The sequence below is a fragment of the Paroedura picta genome, chromosome 6 (genome assembly GCF_049243985.1).
Source record: "Paroedura picta isolate Pp20150507F chromosome 6, Ppicta_v3.0, whole genome shotgun sequence".
NCBI lineage: Eukaryota > Metazoa > Chordata > Lepidosauria > Squamata > Gekkonidae > Paroedura > Paroedura picta.
In genome coordinates, this window is record NC_135374.1 from 20,925,908 (window position 1) to 20,951,655 (window position 25,748).

At 42.7% G+C, this 25,748-nt stretch overlaps 1 protein-coding gene across 4 annotated transcripts in view; it reads left to right on the top strand.

Moving 5' to 3' along the window:
• Positions 1 to 25,439, top strand: part of ZMYM2 (zinc finger MYM-type containing 2) — a 90,476-nt gene extending 65,037 nt beyond the window's left edge. For 3 of the 4 annotated variants that reach the window (XM_077341641.1, XM_077341643.1, XM_077341642.1), the window contains 15 exons: positions 1,552 to 1,702; positions 6,193 to 6,365; positions 7,190 to 7,355; positions 9,090 to 9,124; positions 10,629 to 10,758; positions 10,849 to 10,964; positions 12,578 to 12,755; positions 15,291 to 15,398; positions 16,231 to 16,325; positions 18,577 to 18,745; positions 19,118 to 19,269; positions 20,502 to 20,616; positions 21,342 to 21,593; positions 22,098 to 22,221; positions 24,511 to 25,439. In XM_077341641.1, the coding sequence (XP_077197756.1) occupies positions 1,552 to 1,702; positions 6,193 to 6,365; positions 7,190 to 7,355; positions 9,090 to 9,124; positions 10,629 to 10,758; positions 10,849 to 10,964; positions 12,578 to 12,755; positions 15,291 to 15,398; positions 16,231 to 16,325; positions 18,577 to 18,745; positions 19,118 to 19,269; positions 20,502 to 20,616; positions 21,342 to 21,593; positions 22,098 to 22,221; positions 24,511 to 24,703 (2,157 nt within the window). In that variant the 3' untranslated portion in view covers positions 24,704 to 25,439. Of the gene's footprint in view, positions 1 to 1,551; positions 1,703 to 6,192; positions 6,366 to 7,189; positions 7,356 to 9,089; positions 9,125 to 10,628; positions 10,759 to 10,848; positions 10,965 to 12,577; positions 12,756 to 15,290; positions 15,399 to 16,230; positions 16,326 to 18,576; positions 18,746 to 19,117; positions 19,270 to 20,501; positions 20,617 to 21,341; positions 21,594 to 22,097; positions 22,222 to 24,510 lie in introns of those variants that run through there. The other variant, XR_013231741.1, reaches the window with a different exon arrangement.
• The last annotated feature ends 309 nt before the right edge of the window (positions 25,440 to 25,748 follow it).

A 25,748-nucleotide genomic window follows, 5' to 3' on the forward strand; every position in this document is an offset into this window, starting at 1 on the left:
CTTTTTATCACTGACAAACCCCTGAAACATTCTTCAGGGTTTGAGAAACTCCAAAAGTGGCGAGATTTTGCAGAATATGGTTGGGAAGCATAGCTGTGGACATGATCACCTGCCCCCCCCCCATAACCCCTCCAGGCCCATCAAAGACCAATTGGAGGGTGGGTTGTCATGACCATATAAAGTTGTATCACTCAATAAATATATATATATATAAAATTAACTCCTACGCATGCAGGGAATCCAAGAAACCTCAGGGTTTCACAAAAACCTGGTTGAGAAAGTCTGCTGTAGAGTTTTCAAGACAAGAGACATTAGTGGTTTGCTATTGTTTGCCTCTGAACCTTGGCTCCCTTGGTGGTCCCCCCTTGGTGGTCCCCCTTCAGGGATCTGATGCAATTAGATTAGCCTAGGCCATCTAGGTCAGCTCATATTATGTCCCTTCTCTGTACATCAGACACCTGCTTAAAACACAGTTTGTTTTGAACTGAAGTGGTTACAAAAGTAACAGATATTTTCCATGGCCAACACCAGCGCTGCTGTGTGTTCTTCTACCATTCCAACCGTTAAGATCCACAGACTACCCATCTTCCCTGGACAAGAACACATTTCACCTGGATTACAGCCAGATACACTCCTACTTTCAAAATAACCAGCAACATGACAATTTATTTAAAAGATTTATGACCCTTGCTTTCTTTTGAATCTACCATGAGCTTGTATGAATTCTGTTTTATTTCTCTCCTGTTCTGAATTAACAATAACCAACTGTTTCAGAAGCTGTTCTGTTCTTCATGACCTCTAAACAGAGAAGTGTTTTCTCTTGCTGCCTCCTCTTGCCCAATTCATATATTGATTATAAATATGTTTAAATATCTCCCCACACCCCAGTGAATGTGAGAAGAACATAGTGCCGTGTGTGCATTTGCTGAAGCCCTATATCTCTGCCTTTATCTCTTTCCCAAGCTGATGTTTCTGTTTTGTTTCTGAGAAGGCACAGAACACATTAAGGGAGCCTGGACTCAGCGGAAAACTTTGTCTGCCAGTGGCTTTGTCTGCAAATGTGGCAGAATGAGCAAAGGGGGATTCCTGTAATTCAGGGAATGTGTTTTGCCAGGTAGCTGCAGCAGAGTTAGATTAGGCCCAGCTATAAACAGTTTTGCCTTCTTCATTCCCTACTGTGGAGCTTTTCATTTTTTGCTGACCCAGCAACCTCACCAAATGCCAGATAGTTCAAAGCCAGCATTTTTAGTGAGTTCTGAAGAAATGCAATAGTCTGAAGAAATGCCTTACCTGTTCTGCACCAAAGATGTTGCTGGCTGACTTGACATCTAAAATAACTAATAGCCAAACAGGCGTGAAAGAAAAAAATGAGGTCTTTCCCACAAATAAAATAGATGTAGGTAAACTAAACTAAATTTAAACTAAACTAAATTTAAACTATGAACTAAATTTATGTATAAACGTTTTGCTGTTTCCTTGGATGAAAGGTTGAACCGGTTTGAGGCCCTGCTGGGTGTTCATTCCTCTTTCCTGGTTTCTGTGTTTCATTAGAATAAAGTATACCAGTTCTGCAGTAGAATTTGTTCGGATGACTATAAGAAACTGCATTGCATAGTAACCTACTGTGAATACTGTCAAGAGGAGAAGACTCTACATGAAACAGTGAAATTTTCTGGGATCAAGAGACCATTCTGCAGTGAAGGTATGTTATGTGCCCTTGCTGTATATAATTGCCAGCAGTGTCCTGGTTCATTATATTGAATCCCTTTAACATTATAAAGTCATGTTGCGTTACCTGGTTTTGGATCCATTTGTTCCTTTTTCTGTAGTCTTTGTTACCTTGCTTGCCACTTACTTGATCTCCGCACTGATTCTTTTTAGCCAGTATTCAAATATGATTGTGGCAAAGTTATCTAACTATTGATGTATCTCCCCTCAAATTATATTTAATTTTTACTCCAGCTTTTATACGGCCAGTAATTGCTGTAACAGAAATCTAAAGATTACAATGGCATCACAGGTTTACTCAAATGAATACCCTTTCGGCCACTGTCCATAAAGCAACCATAACAAATGGAGAAGAAATGGCTTATCTGCGTGCCTGTGGCTTTGTACATTCATTCCCTCATCACACACTTTGTGATGGTCACAGTGGTCAAAGCACAACTTGTTCCTATCAGTGGAGGAAGTTATCTGTCCAAGTTCCACTCCTTTCCCTGACACTCCACGAGAGGGGTGGGACGCTATGCTAAGTTTGGTGTAGTGGTTAGGAGTGTGGACTTCTAATCTGGCATGCCAGGTTCGATTCTGCGCTCCCCCACATGCAACCAGCTGGGTGACCTTGGGCTAGCCACAGCACTGATAAAACTGTTCTGACCGGGCGGTGATATCAGGGCTCTCTCAGCCTCACCTACCCCACAGGGTGTTTGTTGTGGGGAGAAGAATGGGAAGGCAACTGTAAGCCGCTTTGAGCCTCCTTCAGGTAGGGAAAAGCAGCATATAAGAACCAACTCTTCTTCTTCTTCTTCTAATTCAGCGGAGTGTTTCCATTTTTGGTAAAGGGGTTCCCCCAGTCCTTGCCCTGCCTGAACTGCAGACACCACTCACCCCCACAGATCTGTACTGCTTGCCTCCTTCTAATCTTTTAGGTAGCCGTTCTGACTTCTTCCATAACCTCATCATGCAGGTTTAGGAGTTGGCATAATGCCAGATTAAGTGCTGAAAATCCCCTTCACATCTGTCTTGCCAGCTCTGGAAAAGTTTCCCAAATTGGTGGGAATTTATTAATGTTTTATTTTTTTTTAATTTCTTATTGGATGATAGGACCATATATGGTCATGTTGATCCACCCACCCTCCCAAAATGGCCAATGATGCGCCTGGAGGGGGTGGGAAGGGTAGGGTCCCTGGTGTGGGCATGTACACAGCTATGCATCCCAACCATATTCTGCACAATCATGACACTTCAGGGGTTTCCTTAAGCCTGAAGAATGTTTCAGGAGTTTCTCAATGGCAAAACAGTTGGGAAAGGTTGGGTTAGATAGTTGGCCTGGGGCAACCAGTTCAAATTCCTGCTTTAGGTGGCAACTTGCTGGGTGGTCCTGATCCCACCATTCCCACAGCTTAGCCTACCTTACAAGGTGGTGGTTGTAGGACTGAAGCAGAGAAGAGGAGAATGATATGTCAAGGCAATTTTTAAAAAACTTGTCAGCTCCACGATTTCAGCCTTGGTTTCCTCAGGAGGTGGTGGGTTCTCCATCTTTGGAAATTTTTAAACAGAGGCTGATTCTGTGAAGGCTCAAGGGGGTGGCAGGTTACAGTAGATGAGTGATAGGGTTGCGAGTGTCCTGCATAGTGCAGGGGGTTGGACTAGATGACCCATGAGGTCCCTTCCAACTCTATGATTCTATGATTCTATGTCAGTGGGTCTCCCAGAAACCCTTCCACAGGTACCAGAAATAACAGATGCCAGTGTGAAGACGGGGAACCCACTGCTTCAACTTAGTAATTCATGGCAAGTGGATATCCTCAACTAGCTGATGCTTAATTGTGTAGAACCTCGTACTTTAGGACTGTTGACTCACCGTCGTCAGGGAACATACAATACCAAAGCAGTTAAGGACAGCCAGTAAAACTTGGGGTCTCCGGGAAAGGTGTCTGATCGGAAACTAAGGGTTTTCCAATAGGTAACTTGGAGATTGTCATCTAGTCCTTGTCATTCTTGCCTCTTCAGCCAACAACATCTCTCTAGGTTCTTGATAGGAGAGAACTCTCTCAGTTGTTCTATGTCCTTGTTCTACACCTACCCTCTGATAACCATTAATTGCTGGAGACCTTAACTGGCCAGGATCTTGGCTCTCAGATCTTGTGTCCCTAAGCAGTTTCCCCCACTGTGATTCATATTAGCCAACATACGATATAAGCATGCAGCAAACTGTCATTCACAGCTCAGAGACTTCCTGCTGCTTAGACGAAGAGAGTAAGGCTCTAGAGCAGTGGTCCCCAACCTTTTTATCACCGGGGACCACTCAACGCTTGACAATTTTACTGAGGCCGGGGGGGGGGGTAGTTTACTCCTCTACTCTCAACCACTGCCCTAACGCTCTCTGATCGCTATGGTAATGTTTTAAAAATCCCTTCAAAATAAGATACAGACACGCCACAACAATGAACATAAGGAACATTTTATTTTCATGGAAATTTTAACTCATGACAATGACAAATCAATGGGAACCCTGAGCTTGTTTCTCTGCAACGAGATAGTCCCATCTGGGAGTGATGGGAGACAATGACACCCGAAGTGTGTTGCAAAGGGCCGGGGGGGATGAAGTAAAGGGCCGGGGGGAGGCGTCCTTCGCAGCCCACCTCCAATTAGTCGGCGGACCACATGTGGTCCGCAGCCCACAGATTGGGGATCGCTACTCTAGAGAACTTCTGCTATCTCTTTGCTTCTAGAAAAGCCTCCATGAATAGGCTCTGTGAGGCAATGTGGAAAACATTGATGACGTATTGCCATTGCAAATGAATAGACTGAATGAACAGGGGGTAAAGGAGGTACAGGAGTTGTAGGGCTGTCACTCAGGCACCTGCTTCCTCTTTTATGAGTTGGTCCCTTCTGTCTCTATTGAAGGAGCTTTTGGTATTTTCTGGGTGCTTTGACAACTCTTCTACCCTGTATGATAACAGGTCCTTCAGCATTCCTTGCAAGGACATTTTCCTACACTGATGGATATCCGTAGACGGACAATGAAACAATGGGCTTAAAGGCTTCATTTTATTGGTAGATTGGGGGATATCATTATCCACCCATCTTGGTGCCAGAGACTAAACAGGTTGGAGGGTGTTTTCAGCAAGTGGTAGTTTTCCCAGGGATGTGTTTCCTTCTCTTCTAGCAAAACTGTTCATAGTTAGGGCCAGCCCCTAGTTTGCAGTTAGGTGTCCCATTCTAGGCTAGGAAGCCATCTCTCATCAGGTGCTGATAGCTTGCCAAAATAGAATAGCCCTGCCTGTGGAGTGAGTGAGAGGGTAGCTTCAATCCACCAATGAGGGTAAATTTGATGTCTCATTTCTGTTATACGGATTAACCGCCAGGGCAGAACCCAGGATACATCCCTGGAATCCCCAAGATCCATCAGTCCGGCCCCCTCTCTCATGGAATTGACGGTTATGGCCTCTGAATGAACAAGGAGGGTTGGACGGGTTAGAATGCCATCGCTGTTGTTCTGTAAATGCATGGGAATTACGGGCTTTTATTGTGATTTTAATGTTTTATTGTGAACCGCTGTGAGACCTTTCGGGGAACGGCGGTATACAAGCCTAAAAATGAATGAATGAATGAATGAATGAATGAATGAATGAAATAGCAGGAATGAAAACAATTTTGATTCAGGAGAGTGACCATTACATTAACTGCTAGAAAAATCAGTGTTGGCTGTAACCTGTTGAGTGATGTGGGAGTCAGAACACAGTCTGATGGATAGGTTTGTTCACTGCATTTCCACTAGGGGGAGAAAAACACTGCCTAAAGGATGATCCACTGCAAACTTAAATGGAATCGGACAGTAGTTCAGTTTCGTTTCCTGTGTTGACAAATCCTTGGGCATGTTGACCCAAGAATCTTACATTGGAGCTCCATCCCATCTGAGTTCAGAATGAAAAGATAATCTGACAGAATCCATGGCCATATCAGTCCTTTTATTGGCATAAAATATGTATAAAACATATAGAAATAGGGCTTAAGATTTCAACGACATAATAAAATAGGCCATGGGGTTACATAACCGAACAGATCTTAAAATGGTTAGATAAACTATAAAAGATAAAATACAAATAGGCAGCATAATTGTAAAAGCATCTTAGTTAAGACTCTGGCGACTATAGTGGTTACCTCTGGGTCTTTGTACCATGGCCATATGCTTTTCACGGAATATATTCATTTGAGAACATTAGCAAGGTGGGTGTTTCTGATTTGCAGGAGTCATATTAAAGTAGTAAGCCAGGATGATCAGCCCAGGGAAAGCGGCTGAATTTCTGCTCCCCCCGCCCCCCAAGAAAGCCTCATTCTTCAGCAGTGTCTTGCAGGAATTATGTCACAAGCCAACTGTAAGCTCTTATCCAGCTACATTTTTTTCCAAGTGTAAATTCACTGGTACCTAGGTTTTAAAGATTGTTTTTGTATTCTACTTCATCTCAGGTTGCAAGCTGCTGTATAAACAAGATTTTGCACGACGGTTAGGACTGAGATGTGTCACTTGCAACTATTGTACTCAGCTGTGTAAAAAGGGAGCAAGTAAGGAACTTGATGGAGTAATGAGAGATTTTTGTAGTGAAGAATGTTGCAGAAAATTTCAAGACTGGTACTATAAGGTAACACAATATTAAAGGTAGTATTTCAAACACAAAGAAAAGAAACATGTCAATAAATACTGTCCCAACATATGCCAAATCCAGCTACTGCTGTTTAAATGAAAGTGTTTCATAATATAATACGCAGCTGGACGTCTGAGAGGACAAGCTTTTGGGGAGTTCTGTCCAAAATGCTGTGTTTGAGAGTGTTTTTGTTGCTGCAAGCATTAGTGAAATCTGTCATCTTTATGCTAGTATTCTCTCCAGAGGCCATCTCGAAAATGAGATTTGACCTCTGGACTTCAGAGCTCATTCATTTGAATGCTACACTGAACACGGTCTTAAGGATTAGGGGTTCAAACTTGGCACCTAATGAGACTTTTTTGCTTTTGACCAGTGGTCTCTTAATGTTTCAAAATTCGTTTGTGCCTCAAGTTTTCTGAGAAAATATTTTAAAAGCAAACTTTGTGAAGCAGCAAGTTTGAGTAGACTATCATCATCGTTGTTGGTGTTGTTATGTGCGAAGTCGTGTCCGACCCATCGCGACCCCATGGACAATGATCCTCCAGGCCTTCCTGTCCTCTACCATTCCCTGGAGTCCTTTTAAGTTTGCACCTACTGCTTCAGTGACTCCATCCATCCACCTCATTCTCTGTGACTAACATCATACTGCACATTAAAAGTGCTTTGTAAATGAATTACTTCTGCTGGCATGTTTTGTTCTCTTTTTGGTTGCTGGTAAATAGAAAATAAAGACTTGTTTTAAATGTTGACAACAGAGGTTTTAGTAATTTATATTTTTCCTAAGATCTCCAGTTAACAATACTGAAACTGTTCTTTTTAAGGCAGCACGGTGCGACTGTTGTAAAACACAAGGGACGCTTAGAGAGAAAGTTCAGTGGAGAGGGGAGATGAAACATTTCTGTGACCAGCACTGCCTTCTGCGTTTCTACTGTCAACAAAATGAACCTAACATGGCAACACAGAAAGGACCAGAAAACTTACACTATGGTATGGTACTTCCCTTAACTGTAATAGCACTCAAATGGGTAGCTGTGTTGGTCTGTAGCACAATAAAACCAGAGTCCAGTAGCACTTTTAAGACCAACAAAGATTTATTCAAGGTGTGAGTTTTCGACTGCAAGTACTCTTCCTCAGACTAAGAGCTCCCTGATTGTCCAGCAGAGATCAGTGTTAACTTCTGAAGCAGAATCTTGACAGGGTCAGGAGTGACAACCTGATAGGAAAGCACTGTACACTTTTTATCATTCTCTGGGGAGCACACCAAACAACATAAGCTTTGAGATTTGCAAAAGAGGTCTTCAGAGACCAAGAACTGCAGCAGCTTTTTATTGTAAAGAACTGACATGCTAGTGGCTAACAGCCAATAAGTGGAAGTGTTCCCATCTCCCTAGTGCTCACCTCATGGTATCAGTGGTCTGCATAGTGCATGGACCTGGCTGTCAAAAATTGCTTGTCTTTATTTTAAAAACGGGGCAGGCATATTGTGTTACTCATTCTTGAATATGGATAATCCTGCTATTATCGGTTCATTAAAGACTGTGAGTGTCCTGCATAGTGCAGGGGGTTGGACTAGATGACCCAGGAGGTCCTTCCAACTATTATTCTATGATTTTACTTTTCATATATGTTCAAAGAGCTTAGAAATCCGATTGTAAAAGTGGGGGTTGCTTTGTGTACATCCAGAGCCAGCATGGTGTGGTGGTTAAGAGTGGCAGCTTCTAATCTGGTGAGCAGGGTTTGATTCCCCGCTCTTCCATATGCAGCCAGCTGGGTGACCTTGGGCTCGTCACAGCTCTGATAGAGCTCAGAGCAGTAACATCAGGGCTCTCTCATCCACTTCACAGGTTGTCTGTTGTGGGGGAAAAGAGAAGGGGATTGTAAGCCGCTTTGAGACTCCTGGCAGAGAAAGGTGGCATATAAAAACCAATGTTTCGTATAATCTGTAAACCGCTTGGGGAGCGGTATAAATAATTTGCTAAGGGGGGTGGGCCGAATCTGGGATAAGAAATGGGCCAATCAGAAGGCGCAGCTCTCACCTTCCGATTGGTCCCTTGTCACCGGAATGACAACAGAGGAGCCATTTGGAAGGTGCGAAGCTGATTGGCCCTTCAACAGACTGCCTCCACTGCAGGGGGAGGCTTCCCTGCAGGCCTCGGAGCAGGCCTGCTGTGTCGGTGACGTGGCGGGCCTGCTCCGAGACTCACAAGGAAGCCGGGGAGGGGGGCGGCCGACCAGCTGGGGAGGGTCCTCAGGGGGTGTGGGGGTGCCGCCGCGCCCCCCTTTCAAAGCCCGCTCTTATGAGTGGCCTTTGCAGCCTAGTAACAATAATAATATTATAATATTGCAGTTATTTTGTATCGTGCAAACAGGCAGGCAAGATTTTTGGTTGGTGCACTAGCAAATGGGGGGGTTGTACTTGGTTGTACTTGACCAAGACACACATGGAGCAAGCTCAGGCTCATTGGCCCTGTTAGCACCTTTGACACTCATCTGGAGATCTGGTTGGCTGCAGTGTCTGTCCAGGCAGTGACAAGAGACATAAGCTATGTCTGTTTCCTTCAGCTCTGCTGGCCCCAGTGGCTCATCTTGTTTCATGGGTAGGAAACTCAGCCTGCATGTGGAACAGAAGGCTTGTCGTTTACCAGCATGGAGGGCCTGGGGGACTGTAACATTATATGAAGAAAATAATGATATTGATCTTTCTTGTGCTTGCATTTGTAGATCAGGGCAGCCAGACTTCCCGAACAAAAGTCACAGTAAGTAACACATAATGTTCTCAGCATGTACGTTTAATTCTTAAATTGTGTATAAATGGTCAGTTAAAATAAGATCAGGACCTGAATGGCCCAATGTAAAAAAGTTCTGCTCACACAATTCCCTTGAAGGGCTGCTGCTGCTGCAAGAAACAAGAGCCCTAAGCCAGTCTGCACAAGTAGCAGCTTGTGTATCTCCTCCTTTGCTTGTTATAATGCAAGATCCCTGCTGGACCAGACCAATGATCCATCTGGTGTAACCTTCTGTTTCCCACAGAGGCCCCAAAGTTGGGACACAGAGGCAGAAGGGTCCCCATCTTGTTGGCCATCAGCAACTGTTATTCAGAGGGGTACTGCCTCTGAACTGCCCTCCTTGTTTAACGGTGGTGGCCCAAAGCCACTGATAGTTCTTTCAACCATAAACTAGAAATCTATTCAAAGCCATCTAAACGAGCCTTCCATTCTTCTTCCTTCTCCCCTGTTTAGAACAAAGAGTGGAATGAGTGCCAGTGTGGTATAGGGGTTAAGAGTGTGGGACTATCTGGGAGACTCAGGCTTGAACCCCGATTTATGGAAGCTTGCTGGGGGACCTTGGGCTAGTCAGCCTAACCTGCTTCACAAGGTTGTTGTGACTGTAATATGGAGGAGAGGAGAATGGTGTAGGCTGCCTTGGGTCCCGGTTTGGGGAGAAAGGTAGGGTATAAATGAATTCAAGGAATGGATAAATAAGTTCAGGCACACATGCACAGTCACCGAATAGACCATTTATGCACTGGGCACTTCACTGCCCCAGCTCTTATGCAGGAGCACAAATCAGGGGCGGATGAGGTGTACCGGGCCAAATGCTCCCCCATGTGGGTGCAGGAAGAGGTGGGGTAACCTGCCACGACTAAAACTCCAGCCTGCAGCCCAGCATGAAACCTCCAGTACATAAACGGTCATAGACTCTCCTCCCTCCACATCTTTTTAGTACTTGTGGATCTCTAGGTTGGGGAAGCTGGCAACATCAGTCCCAGAAAGCTGTTGTGGCCCGTTACTTTAAAAATGTAATAGAATCTATGGAAGAACGAGAGAGAGATGAATCATCATATTAGACTAATCACGTTTAATGTTGACATAGTTCGGTATCTTACTGTTGCACTGCCAGTGCAGGTCAGAAGGCTGCCTGTGTGAAAACAGCAGTTCTAGTTTTTGATGGATGTTAATAGCACAGCAGGTCACTGTTAGACCTTAAGGCAAGCAGCAGCTGGTATCCTGCATGATACCCTTTTTTTTTGTGTTAAGATTTTAGGAAATCTTTAGTCTCAGAGAAACATTTTTCTTCATGACTTGTGTTTTTTGCACCTGGAAACTGCTCTCTGCGAACAAGTCGCAAGATGTTAATTTGCTCCTTCAGATCTTTTCTCATACTTTGTAGGAGCTGTCATGCAAATTGCATAGGAAACCTGTAGGGCTTGGGGTCATTTTGGGGAGGTCTGCTAATATTGGTTGACTCCCTTATTTACAGGGATCTGCACCACCTCCTTCCCCGACACCAAATAAAGAAATGAAGAACAAAGCAGTTCTTTGCAAGCCTCTGACAATGACGAAAGCCACATACTGTAAACCCCACATGCAAACGAAATCTTGTCAGACAGGTAACTGCTGGATGGAAGGAACAGTGCTTTTATATTAAAAACAATTTTGGTCAATGCTGGTGTCTAACAATATATTGTCTTCCGTTTTAGATGACGGTTGGGAAAAAGAATACGTCCCTTTCCCTGTTCCTGTACCTGTATATGTACCGGTCCCTATGCACATGTATAGTCAAAATGTCCCAGTTGCTACAACTGTTCCTGTTCCGGTAAGAAAGACTTTGCTTTATCTACTTAAAACATTGCTTAGTATTCTTGCCCACTCTCAGTTATGGCCATTTACAGAATAAGCCTCAGAAATCCTCAAGCTTGAATTCCCTTCTCCCTCCCATACACACACCTTCTCTTCACCCTTAGCTCCTTGACTGAAGGCTCCCTCGTTTTTTTTGTAATGTTATGATGTCCAACCAGCATTTTTACAAATTCGTTTTATTGATTTGTTTTTCGCAAACCAGAACTCTGATTTAAAGTCCCACAGAAGCTATAGCTTCTGAGTGAGGAACAAACCACAGTTGGTTAAGTGCCTTGATTCAGCCATGGCAGCAAACTTTGGTTAGTTCTGAGCTAGGAAATCTTCAGTCCCCTTGCGTGAAGGAGAGGAGGAACTAAAGGAGCCAGACTATGATTTAATTATGCCTTAATACATCCTTTAATATGTAAAGATGAGCTGGGATTCTTTTATCTGTAGCCATTCATTAGGGGTTGTGTTGTTATAATGGCTTGTACTTCAGCCTGCCCTTCTGGCAAGTGAAATTGCGCTTCTGTCCTACTGGCTGGGGAGTTTCTACTGGCTCCCTTTTGCCCCTGCAGTTCTCCATGCTACATCCTGTCTTGTTTCTAAGATCTACTGGGGACATGTTTTCAGGGGAGGGTTTAAGGGAGAGCAAAAGTTACATTATTATTTGTTCCAGTGTTTCATACCTACAGAAGTTCAAGCTATTTGAAAAAGATACCTCTGTAAATTTACACTAGTGTCAGATTTGAAAGAAAAAGCCAGGCGCATTCTGCGTGGCAGCACTCTGTTGTCCATTATACTACTTGTCTCCTCTTAGAACTTTGTATAAGTTCAGTTTTCCTCTCTGTCTTGGACTGATGAAGCACGGAAGTTGCTGGACTCCCAAGGTTCATGCTCTTAAGGTGCTTATCTAGGCAAGCATTTATTTCACTTGGTACTAGGCCTCTCTCTTATATGCATGTATATAAGCTATCAGCTGGAGCTGGCATGGAAGTTGTATATTAAGTGCCCTAAACAGACAAAGGGAGTATAAAGTATGTCAAAAACGAGTTGTGAAATACGAACTTCCTATATTTAGTTGAAATCCAGCATTTTTATGTAATTTTTTTTTATTTTCAAAGAGAAATAGTCACACAGTAAAAAGCAAAATAAAAAAAAGATTATACATAATGGTTTAAGAAAATTCTTTACGTTATACATCATACATTATATATATTATTATAAAAAAATAAATTGATGAACAACTAGATTAACCCCCTCCTGCAAATCCTGCATTTTAATAGTAACCATTTCTCTTTGAAAATTGAATCCAAGAGCACTTTTAAGACCAACAAAGATTTATTCAAGGCATGATAGCTCTCGCCTTGAATAAATCTTTGTTAGTCTTAAAGGTGCTCTTGGACTCAGTTTTTGTTGTGCTACTTCAGACCAACACGGCTACCCACTTGAATCACTCCTCATTGCTTCTTGCTTGTTTCTTTACTTCGGAAGGCAGCAGTAGGTAGGACTTGCTTCAGTTTAGCTCTAACCAGCTTGGCGCTTAGTTTCTCATTAGCAAAAGTAATAACTTAATATAACCTCTTCTAGGTACCAGTTCCAGTTTTTCTGCCCACTACACTGGATAGTAATGAGAAGATACTTGAAGCAATAGAAGAACTAAAGAATAAAATCCCTTCCTCCACTGAGGAAACTAAAGATTCACCAGTTGCTTCAGAGGAAGAGATCCCTGGAAAAGATGATACGGCAGAATCTGTAGAGTTCAGAAGTATGTCTGAAGAGATTTTTATTTCAAATATTGCTAATGTTGAAGGTTTGGGGGGTCAGATCCCCTCTCTTGTCCAGGTTGCAATCCTGGTCCACCCACAAATAAGGACTTGGATTATTTAAGAAGATCCAGATTCATAATATTCAGGATAAAAGGGGATTATCAACATAGCATTATGGAGCTGCACTTAAACTACACTCCTGCCTACAATAGAATTAATTCCTTGGGAAAAGCATGCAAGACCAGCTGGAAATACGTTCCCATATTTGGAGCCCAGCATTCTAGGACATGAGAATAAGAAGGCTTAATAACATCTGTGTGATCCTGGTGCAATAAGCCAAGAAAAGCAACTAGACCAGTGGTTCTCAACGTTCCCTCCTCCATGACCCCTGTGGTGGTGGCGGCGACAGCACAAAAGGGGTCGTAGGGTTGCCTGGCGGTCATGAAAGGCTGAGGTGGCCAGCGCCACAGTGCAGAGGGGAAGCTTGGTGTTACCACTACCGCAGTTCTCAGCCTTTGCAATGGCAGCCTCGGCAACCCCCCTGTAAGGGTCGATCGACCCCCCTGGGGGTCACGACTACCAGGTTGAGAACCACTGAACTGGACAATACACAGTGAACCACACGATTAAAGCAGAGCTGTGGAAACCTAACCTAATTATGATAGGAAAGCCATCATAGGTGGTTTATATGTTGGAGTTGATTAGAAAGTAGATGGCTTGAGAGAAGTCACCAAATAAAAGATTAGAAGAGCACATGAAGACACTCATAAGTGCCACAGAAGTAATCTTTGTTGGATTTACGATAGGTGAGGAGGGACCACCGCATGGACTTGTGTTCAAACTGGTTGGTACTCTATTGTCCAAACACATTCCACTTCCTTTTTTAAGGTGCTTGCAGTATTTGTGGGATATTAAATGCTGAAATTAGAATAGTTAAGTGATGGTGGAGCATTAGAAGTACCGTAGCAGTTGCCATAGCAAAAACCCTCCAGCAGCAGAACATAGTGCTTAAAGGGATACCTGCAAATGTACAATGGCACAAAATGGCCCAGATGTATGCTTCTGTTGGGCAGGACTATGTGCACCATTCATTCCTGACTGCATGCTACTGTGCTTGTATGTCCTTATTCCCAATAAAGATTAGAATGTAGCAAGTTTGGGAAATAATGTATTGGGGACGAGGAAGACCTGGAAATAGGATGTTTATAGAGCCACGTTGTACGGAAGCTCAATAAAAAAAAAGTTTGGATGCCCAGACTTAGAAGAACCTCCATGTGGAAGCAGTCCAGCTGTAGGAACCATTCCAATATATTTCAGGCTTAGTGATACCATGGAAAGATCTACTTCATAAAGCCAGTAGTTGGTGCGGTCAGGGTGCTGCTTCTCCTCTCACCCTTTTTATTTGTTTTAGAAATGATTTGGCAAAGCCAGTGGGGCTCCCTAAAGCCATAACAGTGGAAGGCTAAGCTAGGTAAAAAGAAGGCATCCTCTTCCTCAGCTCTCCCTAGACTAGTCCTAGACCACTCTCCTTCGACCAGCCTTTCTCAACTTTTTGATCATTGAGAAATCCCTGAAACATTCTTCAGTCTTCAAGAAACTCCAGAAGTGGCGCAATCACACAGAGTATGGTTGGGAAGCATAGCCCACCCGGAACCCGGAAGCATATGCCCACCCGGAACCCCTCCCCTTCCACCTCACTTCAGAACCCCATCTGTTCTATTCAATTCTGGAACCACTGTTATGTTACTGCCACTAGATTTCGATGTATATTCATGTCGTTTTATGTAAACCGCCCTGAGCTTTATGGGAGGGTGGTATAGAAATTCAATAAATATATAAATAAACCATTGACCCTTTTGGGAAGAGTGGGTGGGTCTACATGACCATATATGTTCAACAAATGTTTAACAAATTTAAAATGTATAAATATTAACTCTCACCCATTTGGGAAACCCTTCCAGGGATGTCAAGAAACCCCAGGGTTTCACAATGCCCCCATTGAGAAAGCCTGCCCTAGATCTTGGATTGGGTTGTGTTACTGCCTTGGTGATGCCTTCTAGTAGGGTTTGCCCCTGTCTAGATAGGAGAAGACGTGGCTCTGGAATTGTCACATAAACATGGAGAGTGGGGGGGGGGGGTAAGGAAATGCCTTGTGTTTAGGGGGGGGGGAATCTATCTAGTTTAGCTCCCGTCTCACGCCAGTTGGCTTGCTCTGGCCATATTGCTTTTCTCTGACCAAAACAAGCTGGTTCTCAATCAAACATCCATTATCTCCTCTTTCAGAGATCACTGTTATCACCTCTTCCCAGAACTATGGGATGTGACTTTTTCCTGGCTCTGAGTGCTATGTTGTAAACGTACTTTTCTAGGGCTGATAGGATCTGGCTATAATGTTTCTAGCTTAGCGGGCTTTTTTTTACGGTGTCCATCTCCTCCTTTTGCCGCCCTGTGGCTCTGAACTAGCTGCACTTAGGACTGCATTGGTTGTGTTGTGAAGGCAACCAAAGTAACACCTTTCCTTTGTCTAATTACAGGTGTAATAACTGAGGCAGAATTGCTTAACTCTGAGACTGAAACACAGAGCAGCTTACCGGATATTCCATACGAACCAGACCTTGATATTGAGGTCGATTTTCCCAGAGGTTTGTACGCTTAATTTTTAAAAAACAAATCACCTGAATACTGATGTGGGCAAACTTTAAAAAAACCCTGCTTGCTCCCATCCCATTAGGAAAGCTGTATCAAAGTCCTAAATTTAGGTTTCTCAGTCCTCCCCACTGGCTCAGAATAATTTTTCTTTCCATGTAACTCTCACTGACTGTGACCAAAGGTCCACCACCTGCTTCAGTATTTTCCACCAGATGGCCAGCCAGATTTCTCATTTAGCAATTCGCAAGTAGTGGCACAGAGCTGATCACCATCACTTACTGTATGACCTTAGCACCTGGCACAAGTTGCCCCGGAAATGAGAGATGTTTCTGTTACACCAGTGGTCCCCAAGATCCTCCCTGAACACGTCTCAGTTGCAGATGACCACTTTTTAAAGCTATAAACCCCACAAGATGTGCATGTGAAACCACGTCTGATGCCCCTGGCAGCTTGAGATTCCCTGTTGTGCAAAGGATTCAGAGTTAACCAGCATCCCAAAATCCCCTTCCACAAAACTTATTTGTATCAAAAAGTTCAAAGACTTGCAAGTATCCATAATGTCCTTGTGAGATCCACATTTTCTCCTGAAGAGTCCATCCAAGTGTAGGAGAGAAGCAATAAGGAGTTTAGGTAAAGTTAGGTCCTTACCCCTCCTGACTGCTCTTTCATGCACAGATATCACTGGTATTGTTGAGGAAGTAGTGGACCTTGAATTCAGATATTTGAATAAATAAGGGCTCTCAGTTATACATCCCTTGACAACAGTTTTGGATCACGTGGTCGTTAAACTTTTCTGACGAAAATGTACTTCCACTGTATGTCCAGCAACAGAGGAACTTGATACAGAAAGTGAATTTTTGCTGCTGCCTGTCTTTGGAGAGGAATACGAGGAACAGCCAAGACCTCGAACTAAAAAGAAGGTACATCTTATATGATGGACGTGTTACGTAAATGATTAAGCTTTGCACTGCAAATTGATTGTGATTATACCCCGTTTATCAGAGTAGTCTGGATTGGCCCTATTGTGAAGAAAGTTGAAGCAGCTGCCTCAGATGTCGGATTATGCAGCTCATGGGGAAGAGTCCATTAGGAATTTGTGCTCTCCACGAGTGGGACTGAAATGGCAGGGAGCCTCAGAGAAGTGTGGTCTGGTTCCTCTGCTACTCACTTTCAGTTTAGTAGCATTTGCAAGAGGGAATTTCCAGGCAGACTCTGACCCTATTTAAGTTTATCAAAGGAGGGGGGGTGCTTGTTGCTTTGTAGGCATAACTGGAAACCTTAGGCTGATTTTGGGGGTCCTTAGTATAAGCTGTACAACAACGCATCTCCTGCAAACACACACAGAAACAAATTTGTCTTGTTCTGTCTATACTTCTTATGTATAACCAGCAACCAAGGACAGCTATTTCTTTAATTATATATAAACTTCACATTTCTCTCTAATGGGGATCCAACACAACTTGCTTTGTTCTCTTCTCCATTTTATCCATGCAGCAGGTTGGTTAGGCGGACCCAAGGTCACTCGGAAAGCTTCCATGAGGAGAGAGCATTTGAACCTCCATCTCCAGATCCTAGTCTGATGCTCTAACCCAGGGGTAGTCAAACTGCGGCCCTCCAGATGTCCTTGGACTCCAATTCCCATGAGCCCCTGCCAGCATTCGCTGGCAGGGGCTCATGGGAATTGGAGTCCATGGACATCTGGAGGGCCGCAGTTTGACTACCCCTGCTCTAACCCCTTAACAGGCTGTCTGTGTTTCTTTCACTAAAATTGTTTGGAAACAGAGTGAACAACTGTATCTAAGTTTATACTGCCTTGTGAAGAATTCTGGCTCTTCATAATAACAAAATATTTCAAAACATTGCAACAGAGTGTCCGGCCTGTTTCCAGTTTTTAGCACTTACATGTTACAGTACAGGAACACAGAAGCGGGAGGAAGCATTTACAATCCTCACACTAGCAGCAGCATTTGTGATCCTTTGAAAATGCAACTCCCACTTTGGCTTGTTTAAGGAGACTGGGGAGGCTTAGATATAGTTACCCCAGTGGGAAAATCCAGCTGTTTCTGAGTTAAATTCATACCCCTGCTCCTTTTTTGTTTATAGGAAGATGATGGTAATTATTTTTTCCTTTGGGGATAACATAAATCAGACCACCAGGAACAAAATCCTAAAATAGAAAATGAATGGAACTTCTAACTTTAGAGTTTTTGTGTGATTTTTAAAAACTGTGTCATTCATGATGGGACATAACCCCCGAAATCCAGGTCAAGGCTATGCAAATATGGATAAAATAATTCCCATGGAAGATTCTTGTCTGGTATTTCTTCTTAATTTAGGGCCTAACATTTTGGACAGTAGCCTATGATGATTTTGAGAAGAAATATTGTGTGCTTTCCCTGACAGTATGTTCAAATTGGATATTTTATAGATTCTTGCATCTTTTTATATGTCAACTTGATAAACGAGCCTTCGGGGAGTGGTGGGAAATAAATCACAAAATAAATTTTAAAACATTTTTTTTTAAAAACTGGCAGGGTGTAAACTTTTGAGGTTTCTCAGTGTCCTTGCATAGAGTATTGGTTCTGCCTTGAAGTAGGCCTTGTATACATTTAAGAATGTCTATGATATAAAATAGACTTGAAATGTGAATGGATATTTGAATGAAAAACTTTGTACAATGATTGAAAACCAATTTTAATTTTTTTGTACTATTGTACTGTTGTACTGATAGCACTATGTGTAAATAATATTTAAGGGTTGGATCCTATGACTTAATTCCACAAATAGCTGTGTGATATATATTTTTTCTGGTGCCTGCCTTCATACCAGCAGATGAAGTCTCCTGCATCAGCAGAGGTCTGCTTGGACCAGAGGAAAAGACTGTGATTAGCAGAAAGGAGTTGTAGGATTTAACCCTTTATATATTTTACTACATACTCATGCCAGCATTTTTGAGGTTTAGAGTGGTTCGTGAAGATTTTAGTGTAAGAACTTAACCGGTTGCTTTCAGCTCATGAATTATAAGTATTAACATTGGTCTTCAGAAATCTGGTTGACAGCTGGTAGTTACGGTTCTAATAGGTGTCTGTTCTCTGTAGTAGAGAGTAGAATTACTGACTGTAAGTTCATTGTTAATAAGCAGTAATATTTACAGATCTGTTTTAATGGCAGGGAGCGAAGAGAAAAGCAGTGTCAGAATACCACACTCAGGATGATAGCTCTGAGAATTCAGAGTGCAGTTTCCCCTTCAAGTATGCGTATGGTGTAAATGCATGGAAACACTGGGTAAAAACTAGGAATCTAGATGAAGATCTACCAGTATTAGATGAGCTGAAATCAAGTAAGTATCTCCTCCTTAGCTATAAGCCATAGGCCTAACAGACAGCCAGTGTGTTCCAGTAGAGTGTGTGTTGAACTTGAACCTGAGTTTGATTTTTGATTCTGGGCTTTATTGGGGTGGTTTGAGGGGGAAATGCTCACAACCTTGGCTCCTAATCAATTAAATGTTAGTTATGGCATGTTACCGCTGAGAATTATTGTGCCTACAAGGCAGTTAATCATGAAAAGTGCTATTGGAATTGTCAGTCGTGTCAAAAAGCTTTGTTTACTTCTTGCTCTGTATTTCTGTTGGATGCTGTAACTGTGTTTTCCTACATCGTGTGTGCTTCATTACATGACGTCTTGGGTTTTTGGATTTTTTTGTACATCTCAGCCAAGGCAGTGAAATTAAAAGAAGATATTGTATCACATACTCCAACGGAGCTAAACTTTGGACTGGCACACTTTGTTAATGAAATCCGAAGACCAAACGGAGAAAACTATGCACCTGACAGCATCTATTATCTGTGTCTTGGGATTCAGGAGGTAAATCACACACATATGCACATCCCAAATGAGCCATTGTCCATAGGGCAATATATATTTTGATAAGCTTTTAATTTGCAAAGCATGGAATGGGTTTTTTGAAGTAATATCTGATGGTTGTTCGGAAGTAGTTCCTTTATTACTCTATGATGCCCCCCCCTTTAAAAGGTAATGGACAGAAAGTCTGAAGTTGAACAGAATCGAAGGAGATTGATGGGTCAGAGGAAAAGGCTGGTAGTGGGTTTTCTAAAATTATTTTTGAGTCTGCATTTCCACCTGCTGAAGAGATGAAGAAATTGTAAAGCTGCTTATGATGTAGTCAGTCCCCGGGGGGAAGGAGAGGGGATTCCTTATTGTGAGACAGATAAGCCCTCTCATAAAAGAACTGCAGAGGCTTGCATTCTTGTATTGAATAGAGTTTTGAACCTGAACCAAGCTAGTTCAAATCGCCATTCAGCCATAAGCTCACTTGGTGAACTTAGGTCAGTCAGCTGTTTCTGTCCCTGGTCTGCCTTGTAGGGATGTCCCCCATGTCTGCGCTGAGCTCTTTTGCAAGAAGGGAAGGAAATACTTTATTTTTGTTTTTAAAATTTGTATTCCACCACTCACAGTAAGCCATCTCGTGGCAGATCCATAAAATGTGCACTGTACGTGCTGTGTGTCAGGCTGACCACATGTGACTGTACAGAGCAGGGGTAGTCAAACTGCGGCCCTCCAGATGTCCGTGGACTACAATTCCCATGAGCCCCTGCCAGCGCTGGCAGGGGCTCATGGAAATTGTAGTCCACGGACATCTGGAGGGCCGCAGTTTGACTACCCCTGGTACAGAGAAAACATTCATTATTATGGATTCTCGGTCACTGTTCATTTAGAGCGGCCATTCCTGAATTGGAACTCAGTGCCTTAATACCTTTCATACAAGAACTCTCTTTAGATCATTACTTACAAAATAATTGAGAAACGTGGATGAAATACAGTGTGTTATGCTGAAACATTTGCGATGCATACAAGCTGTGTGCAGCTCAGTGTGCTTGAACTGTCTGGCTAAAAGTAGGTTATTGGCTTATCGTTCAGTCTTTGTAACAAATGCTAGCCTATCTTTAACTTTGGAAGGAATATTTTTATACATTAACATGCCTGAGAGATAATGCATTTAACGCCTAGAATAGCTTTGCTTTCTTGTTTGTTTGTTTTTTAACTGTTTTGAACTGAATACCCCTTTTTCTTTGTAGTATCTCAATGGAAGCAATAGAAAAGATAATATCTTTATGGATCCAAATTATCATACATTTGAGCAGGAATTAAATAAAGTGCTCAGAAGCTGGCAACCAAGCATTCTTCCAGATGGTAACCTTTTTCTTGTCCTAGTTTTTTCTGTCTTATCTTTGATATTATGTAGCAGTCCAGAGACCAGTGCAATTTCTTAAAAACTACGGTCTTTGGTTTGAAGGTTTTAAGTGTTTAAACTGTGTTAAAAGTCCCAGCTTGATTGTAAATTTAAATATCTATTGTGTTAAGCCAGGGGTGGCCAAACTGTGGCTCTCCAGATAACTATGAACTACGATTCCCATGACCCCCAGTAGCCAGCTTGGTGTAGTGGTTAGGAGTGTAGACTTCTAATCTGGTGAGCTGGGTTTGATTCCCCACTCCCCCACACGCTGGGTGACCTTGGGCTCGCCACAACATTGATAAAGCTGTTCTGATCAAGCAGTGATATCAGGGCTCTCTCAGCCTCACCCACCTCACAGGGTGTCTGTTGTGGGGAGAGGAAAGGGAACACGATTGTAAGCCACGTTGAGACTCCTTCAGGTAGAGAAAAGCAGCATATAAGAACCAACTCTTCTTCTTCTATGGATATCTGGAGAGCTGCAATTTGGCCACCCCTATGTTAGGCTAAAGAGCTAGGACTATGGGATCTTTGTGAAACAGGTCTTGAGAAATTTACTTCAGGAAATGATGGTATAACCAACTTAAAAACAAACAAACTGTGTACCGTATTAATTTCATTTGGAATCTGACAGATTTGCTTGGGCTTCTTTATAGTAAAACATATTGTTCTTTTTCCTTCTCAGGTTCAGTATTTTCTCGGGTTGAAGAAGACTACCTCTGGAGGATAAAACAGCTGGGCTCCCACTCTCCAGTGGCTCTTCTGAATACGCTTTTCTACTTTAACACCAAGTACTTTGGCCTGAAAACAGTGGAGCAGCACTTAAGGCTTTCCTTTGGCACCATTTATAGACATTGGAAGAAAAACCCTCTAACAATGGAAAGCAAAGCTTGTCTTGGATACCAGGTGTCCTCCCTGTGTGGAACAGAGAACGAAGGTACTCATTACCATTCCAGAGTCGATATTGTTGCGAGCTCTTTTTTTTAGCCAACTTGGGTGCCCTTGTTTTGAACGGTTTTAGACGTGGGTTTGATGGTTTATTTACTTCATTTATAGCTCATCTTTCTCACTGAGGGTGACTTACAAAATACAGAAAGCAATTAGGGAGTTAACTTGCTGTCCTTAGGTGGCAGCAAGGTTGTGTTTATCTCATTTGAATCGGAGGCCAATCCTTAGTTTTGGATCAAGTTTAAGGGAAGGCATGGGCTCTTCTGCTATTGAGCTTTCGTATCTCTCAGCTTTGGTAAGAAGGGCAAAAGTTGCAAAACAGAAAACGGAGGGATTTTGAGTGAAGGCTACATTTGAGCGAAGGACGAGTGTGCACCCTGTCCGTCATGGCAGAGCAGCTGGTAATTCATCTGTAGCTGTAATTCATTCATCCCAGTCTCATACTCTGTCTCTGGAAAGATTTAAGGTTTTCTTAATTTTCCTCTTGTGCTAGAAGATAAAATTGCCCCCGGAAAGAGGAAGCACGAAGACGATGAGCCAGTATTTGAACAAATTGAAAATACAGCGGATCCCTCTAGATGTCCTGTGAAAATGTTTGAATGCTATTTATCTAAGAGGTATTTTCTTTTTTTTTCTTTCAGTTGGTGTATGTATGCATTGTAAAAATGTATTGTAAAAATCCAGCGATATCAGTTTGCAGTATACATTAATAGGGAATTTTAAGGCCTCTCGTAGGGAGACACACTGCTGCTTTCAGCAAGCATCGATTCTCCAGGTACTCGCCCTCCCAGATGACTTCTCATAAGTGAGAAGTTATAAGCCTAATTCTCAGCTCTCTGAAAATACCCATTGTAGATTTTGTTTCATTTAAATACGCACCCAATACTCCACCTCTCCACCACACCATGAAGCCAACTGAAGCTTCCCTCCAACTTGACTGACTCTTCTCCTTCTAGAGTGGTGGGATGTAGCTCAGTGGTAGAGATCTGGGGTTCAATCCTTGGCATTTCCTGTTAAATGGGTCGTAGATGGCATAAAAGACCTCTGCCTGAGACCCTAGCTGCTGCCAGTCACAGTAGATAGTACTGGCCTTGATGGATCAATGGCCTGACCCAGTGTAAGGCAGCCCCAAGAGTCACCTTAGTTGGAGGAAGGCCCCTTAGGTAGGATTCTACTCAGTATCGGTTCACTTCAGCAGCAACCCGATTTTGGCTTTACCCAGGTATGTGCCCATGCAGAGTTTTGAGCTGATGCTCTGCCACATTAGCCCATCTGTACCCGGGTACACCTTTGAGTCAGGTGACTGAAAACTCCAGGAGGGACTTGTTTCCATTAGGCCACACTTGCCTTTTTTCTTACACACTGCAGCTGTTAATCAGAATCTGCAGGGAAAGGGAGATGTCCACACCAAAGTGGCTTCATTCATTTCCCTGGTTTCAGCTGGAAAGCCAGTAGGGGGAGCTCTTGGCATGTACTAGGAACCCTGCAGCAAAGTTCAGGTCAGCAAAAGGCAAAAGAAAGCACTAAAACTCAATATTCTAGCTACGTTTTTAGCTATGTTTTAGTGTAACATAAATTGGCAAATCATATATGATCCTGGCCCCCTTTTTGACTTGAGATTTTGTTTTCATTTCATAATTTGAGTTCAAGGTTACAGCAAATAACATCTTGGATTTAAGGGATGGAAGTTGTTTTTTACATATGAGCCTTACACTTTTTAATGGTGACTAGAAGAGCCAGCAGGTATTACCTTTCTGGAGCAAGCTAATACATTCACCTGGTGAGGGGCTCATTCCTCACAATGCATTGGGATTCTTAATAAAAGCATTAGTCTACTTTTTAAAAAATTCCCTCTTCCTACACTATTAAATATGCAAGTTAAAAACTATTATATCATGGTTACAGTCCTGGCTTTTAAATTGCATGGCTTAGATGATATTAGATTACAGCAGTTACAGAAACCAAATACATTAATGCTTTTTTATTTTAATATATATGTTTAAAGAGCCTCTTGTAGCGTAGGGTGGTAAAGCAGCCGACATGCTGTCTGAAACTCTGACCATGAGGCTGGGAGTTCGACCCCAGCAGCTGGCTCAAGGTTGACTCAGCCTTCCATCCTCCTGAGGTCGGTAAAATGAGTACCCAGCTTGCTGGGGGGTAAACGGTAACGACTGGGGAAGGCACTGGCAAACCACCCCGTATTGAGTCTGCCATCAAAACGCTAGAGGGCGTCATCCCAAGGGTCAGACATGACTCGGTGCTTGCACAGGGGATACTTTTACCTTTATATATGTTTAAAACTACGGCAATACACTGTAAGTATCTGTGTAAAAATATGTATTTATATGCCACTTTTCTTCCAACAATCAACTCAAAGTGGCTTACATTTTTAAATTGGCAACACAATTGAGCAGCCAGGAAAAGAAAAAAGGGATTCAGTTCACTCCAGGGCTGGTCCTTCATGCAATTGGCCAGCTCACTGAAAGCCTTAGGCTAAGGCCAAAGAGCCCTCTGGTTCTTTCCCTTCCACTGTTGCTAGAAATACCCTAATCTGGCTGGCCCAGGCTAGCCTGATCGGGTTAGATCTCTGAAATGAAGGAGCCCATATTAGTGCTTGGAAGGGAGGCCATCAAGGAAGCCCAGGGTTACCACACAGAGGCAGGTAATGGCAAATCACCTCTGAATGTCCCTTGCCTTGAAAACCCTAAGGAGTCACTATAAGACACCTGTAACTTAATGTCACTTTCTACCATCATTGTGAGAAAACTTGTGCCTAGACTTTTAATCCCTGGAACAGGGAGGGAGGGAGACAAACTCTCATCCCTGACAAGCTCCCTGCTCTCTAAACATGTGCAGGTTCTATATTTCAGGTCATACTCTGTTAACTTTTTCCTTCTCCCTTCTAGCCCACCGAACCTCAGTCAGAGAACAGACGTGTTCTATTTGCAACCAGCCTGCCCTGATTCCTCAGATGACCCACTCTGGTACACCTCTGCTTCACTGGACCGCAATACTTTGGAAAATATGCTTGTACGGGTTCTTTTAGTAAAAGATATTTATGATAAAGACAATTATGAACTGGATGAAGACATGGATTGAAGACTCCTCTAAAGCATTCGTGCAGGGGAAACACACACACACACACACAAACAGCATTAGATAGTGACGCTGCTAGACTTTTACTATGGGAAAAGAAGCATTTCAAGTTTACTCTTTGTTTTAACATGTTTTGTAGCAGTGTACCCTCCACTGGGTATTACCATGTAAATAATCTGTGAGCACGAAAGTGGCCATTATTCTTCATAGTGGTTTTAGGATACTTAACAAACACATTCATTTTTTTTTAATTATTTATTTGGTTAGGTATGTTTAACTTTTTACATTGCAAAATTTGAATGAGAATGTGCCATGTGTAATTTTTTTTGGGGGGGGGGGTTAGGGGTCATAGTAAGCAATGTCCCTATTGCACAGCTTCCCTGTTGGCAGAGCTTCCCCAAAAGAGGGGTCTGGGCTTTTTCTGGGTTCTGAAGCCAGGTAGTTGTGTATGGGTAGCACTACTAAAGTTTAGAACTTGCTGTGTCTTTTCAGAATTTTTTAAATAAATTGTAAACTACTAGGTTTTTTACTCTTAGTTACTGAAGCCTTATGAGGTTGTGTAGAGAGAGGGTTCCATCTTATGTACCAAAAATAGACAAAAGACAATGCTGTTGATATGGATGTACTGTGATGTGAATCTATACTGGTGAAAAGAACTTCTCTTTTTTTTTCCCCCTTTTTCTTTTTTTTTTTCTTTTCTTTTGGGTTGCCCTTATTAAAAGAAAACCTTAGTATCCTTTCCCTATTTGTGGCTTTCTGAATTTCCCTTACAAATACAGTGCACATTGGATAAGAGCTGCAAGCTTTGAAGACGTGTGAGCCACCCTAGTTACACAGTGTATGCTAGCTATTTCTCTCTCTGATACCAATGTAACAGCCTTCCATTACGGTTCTTACCTTATTAAGAGTTGGCACTTTTGTAGCCTTCATTAAAGAGATGATTGCCTTGTTTCGGAATCTCACGCACAGTGGACTTGATGGCTTGTGTACATCCGAAAGGCCTGGAGAACCTTTGTAAGTTGTACGCATGCCAGATAGCTGTGCGCGC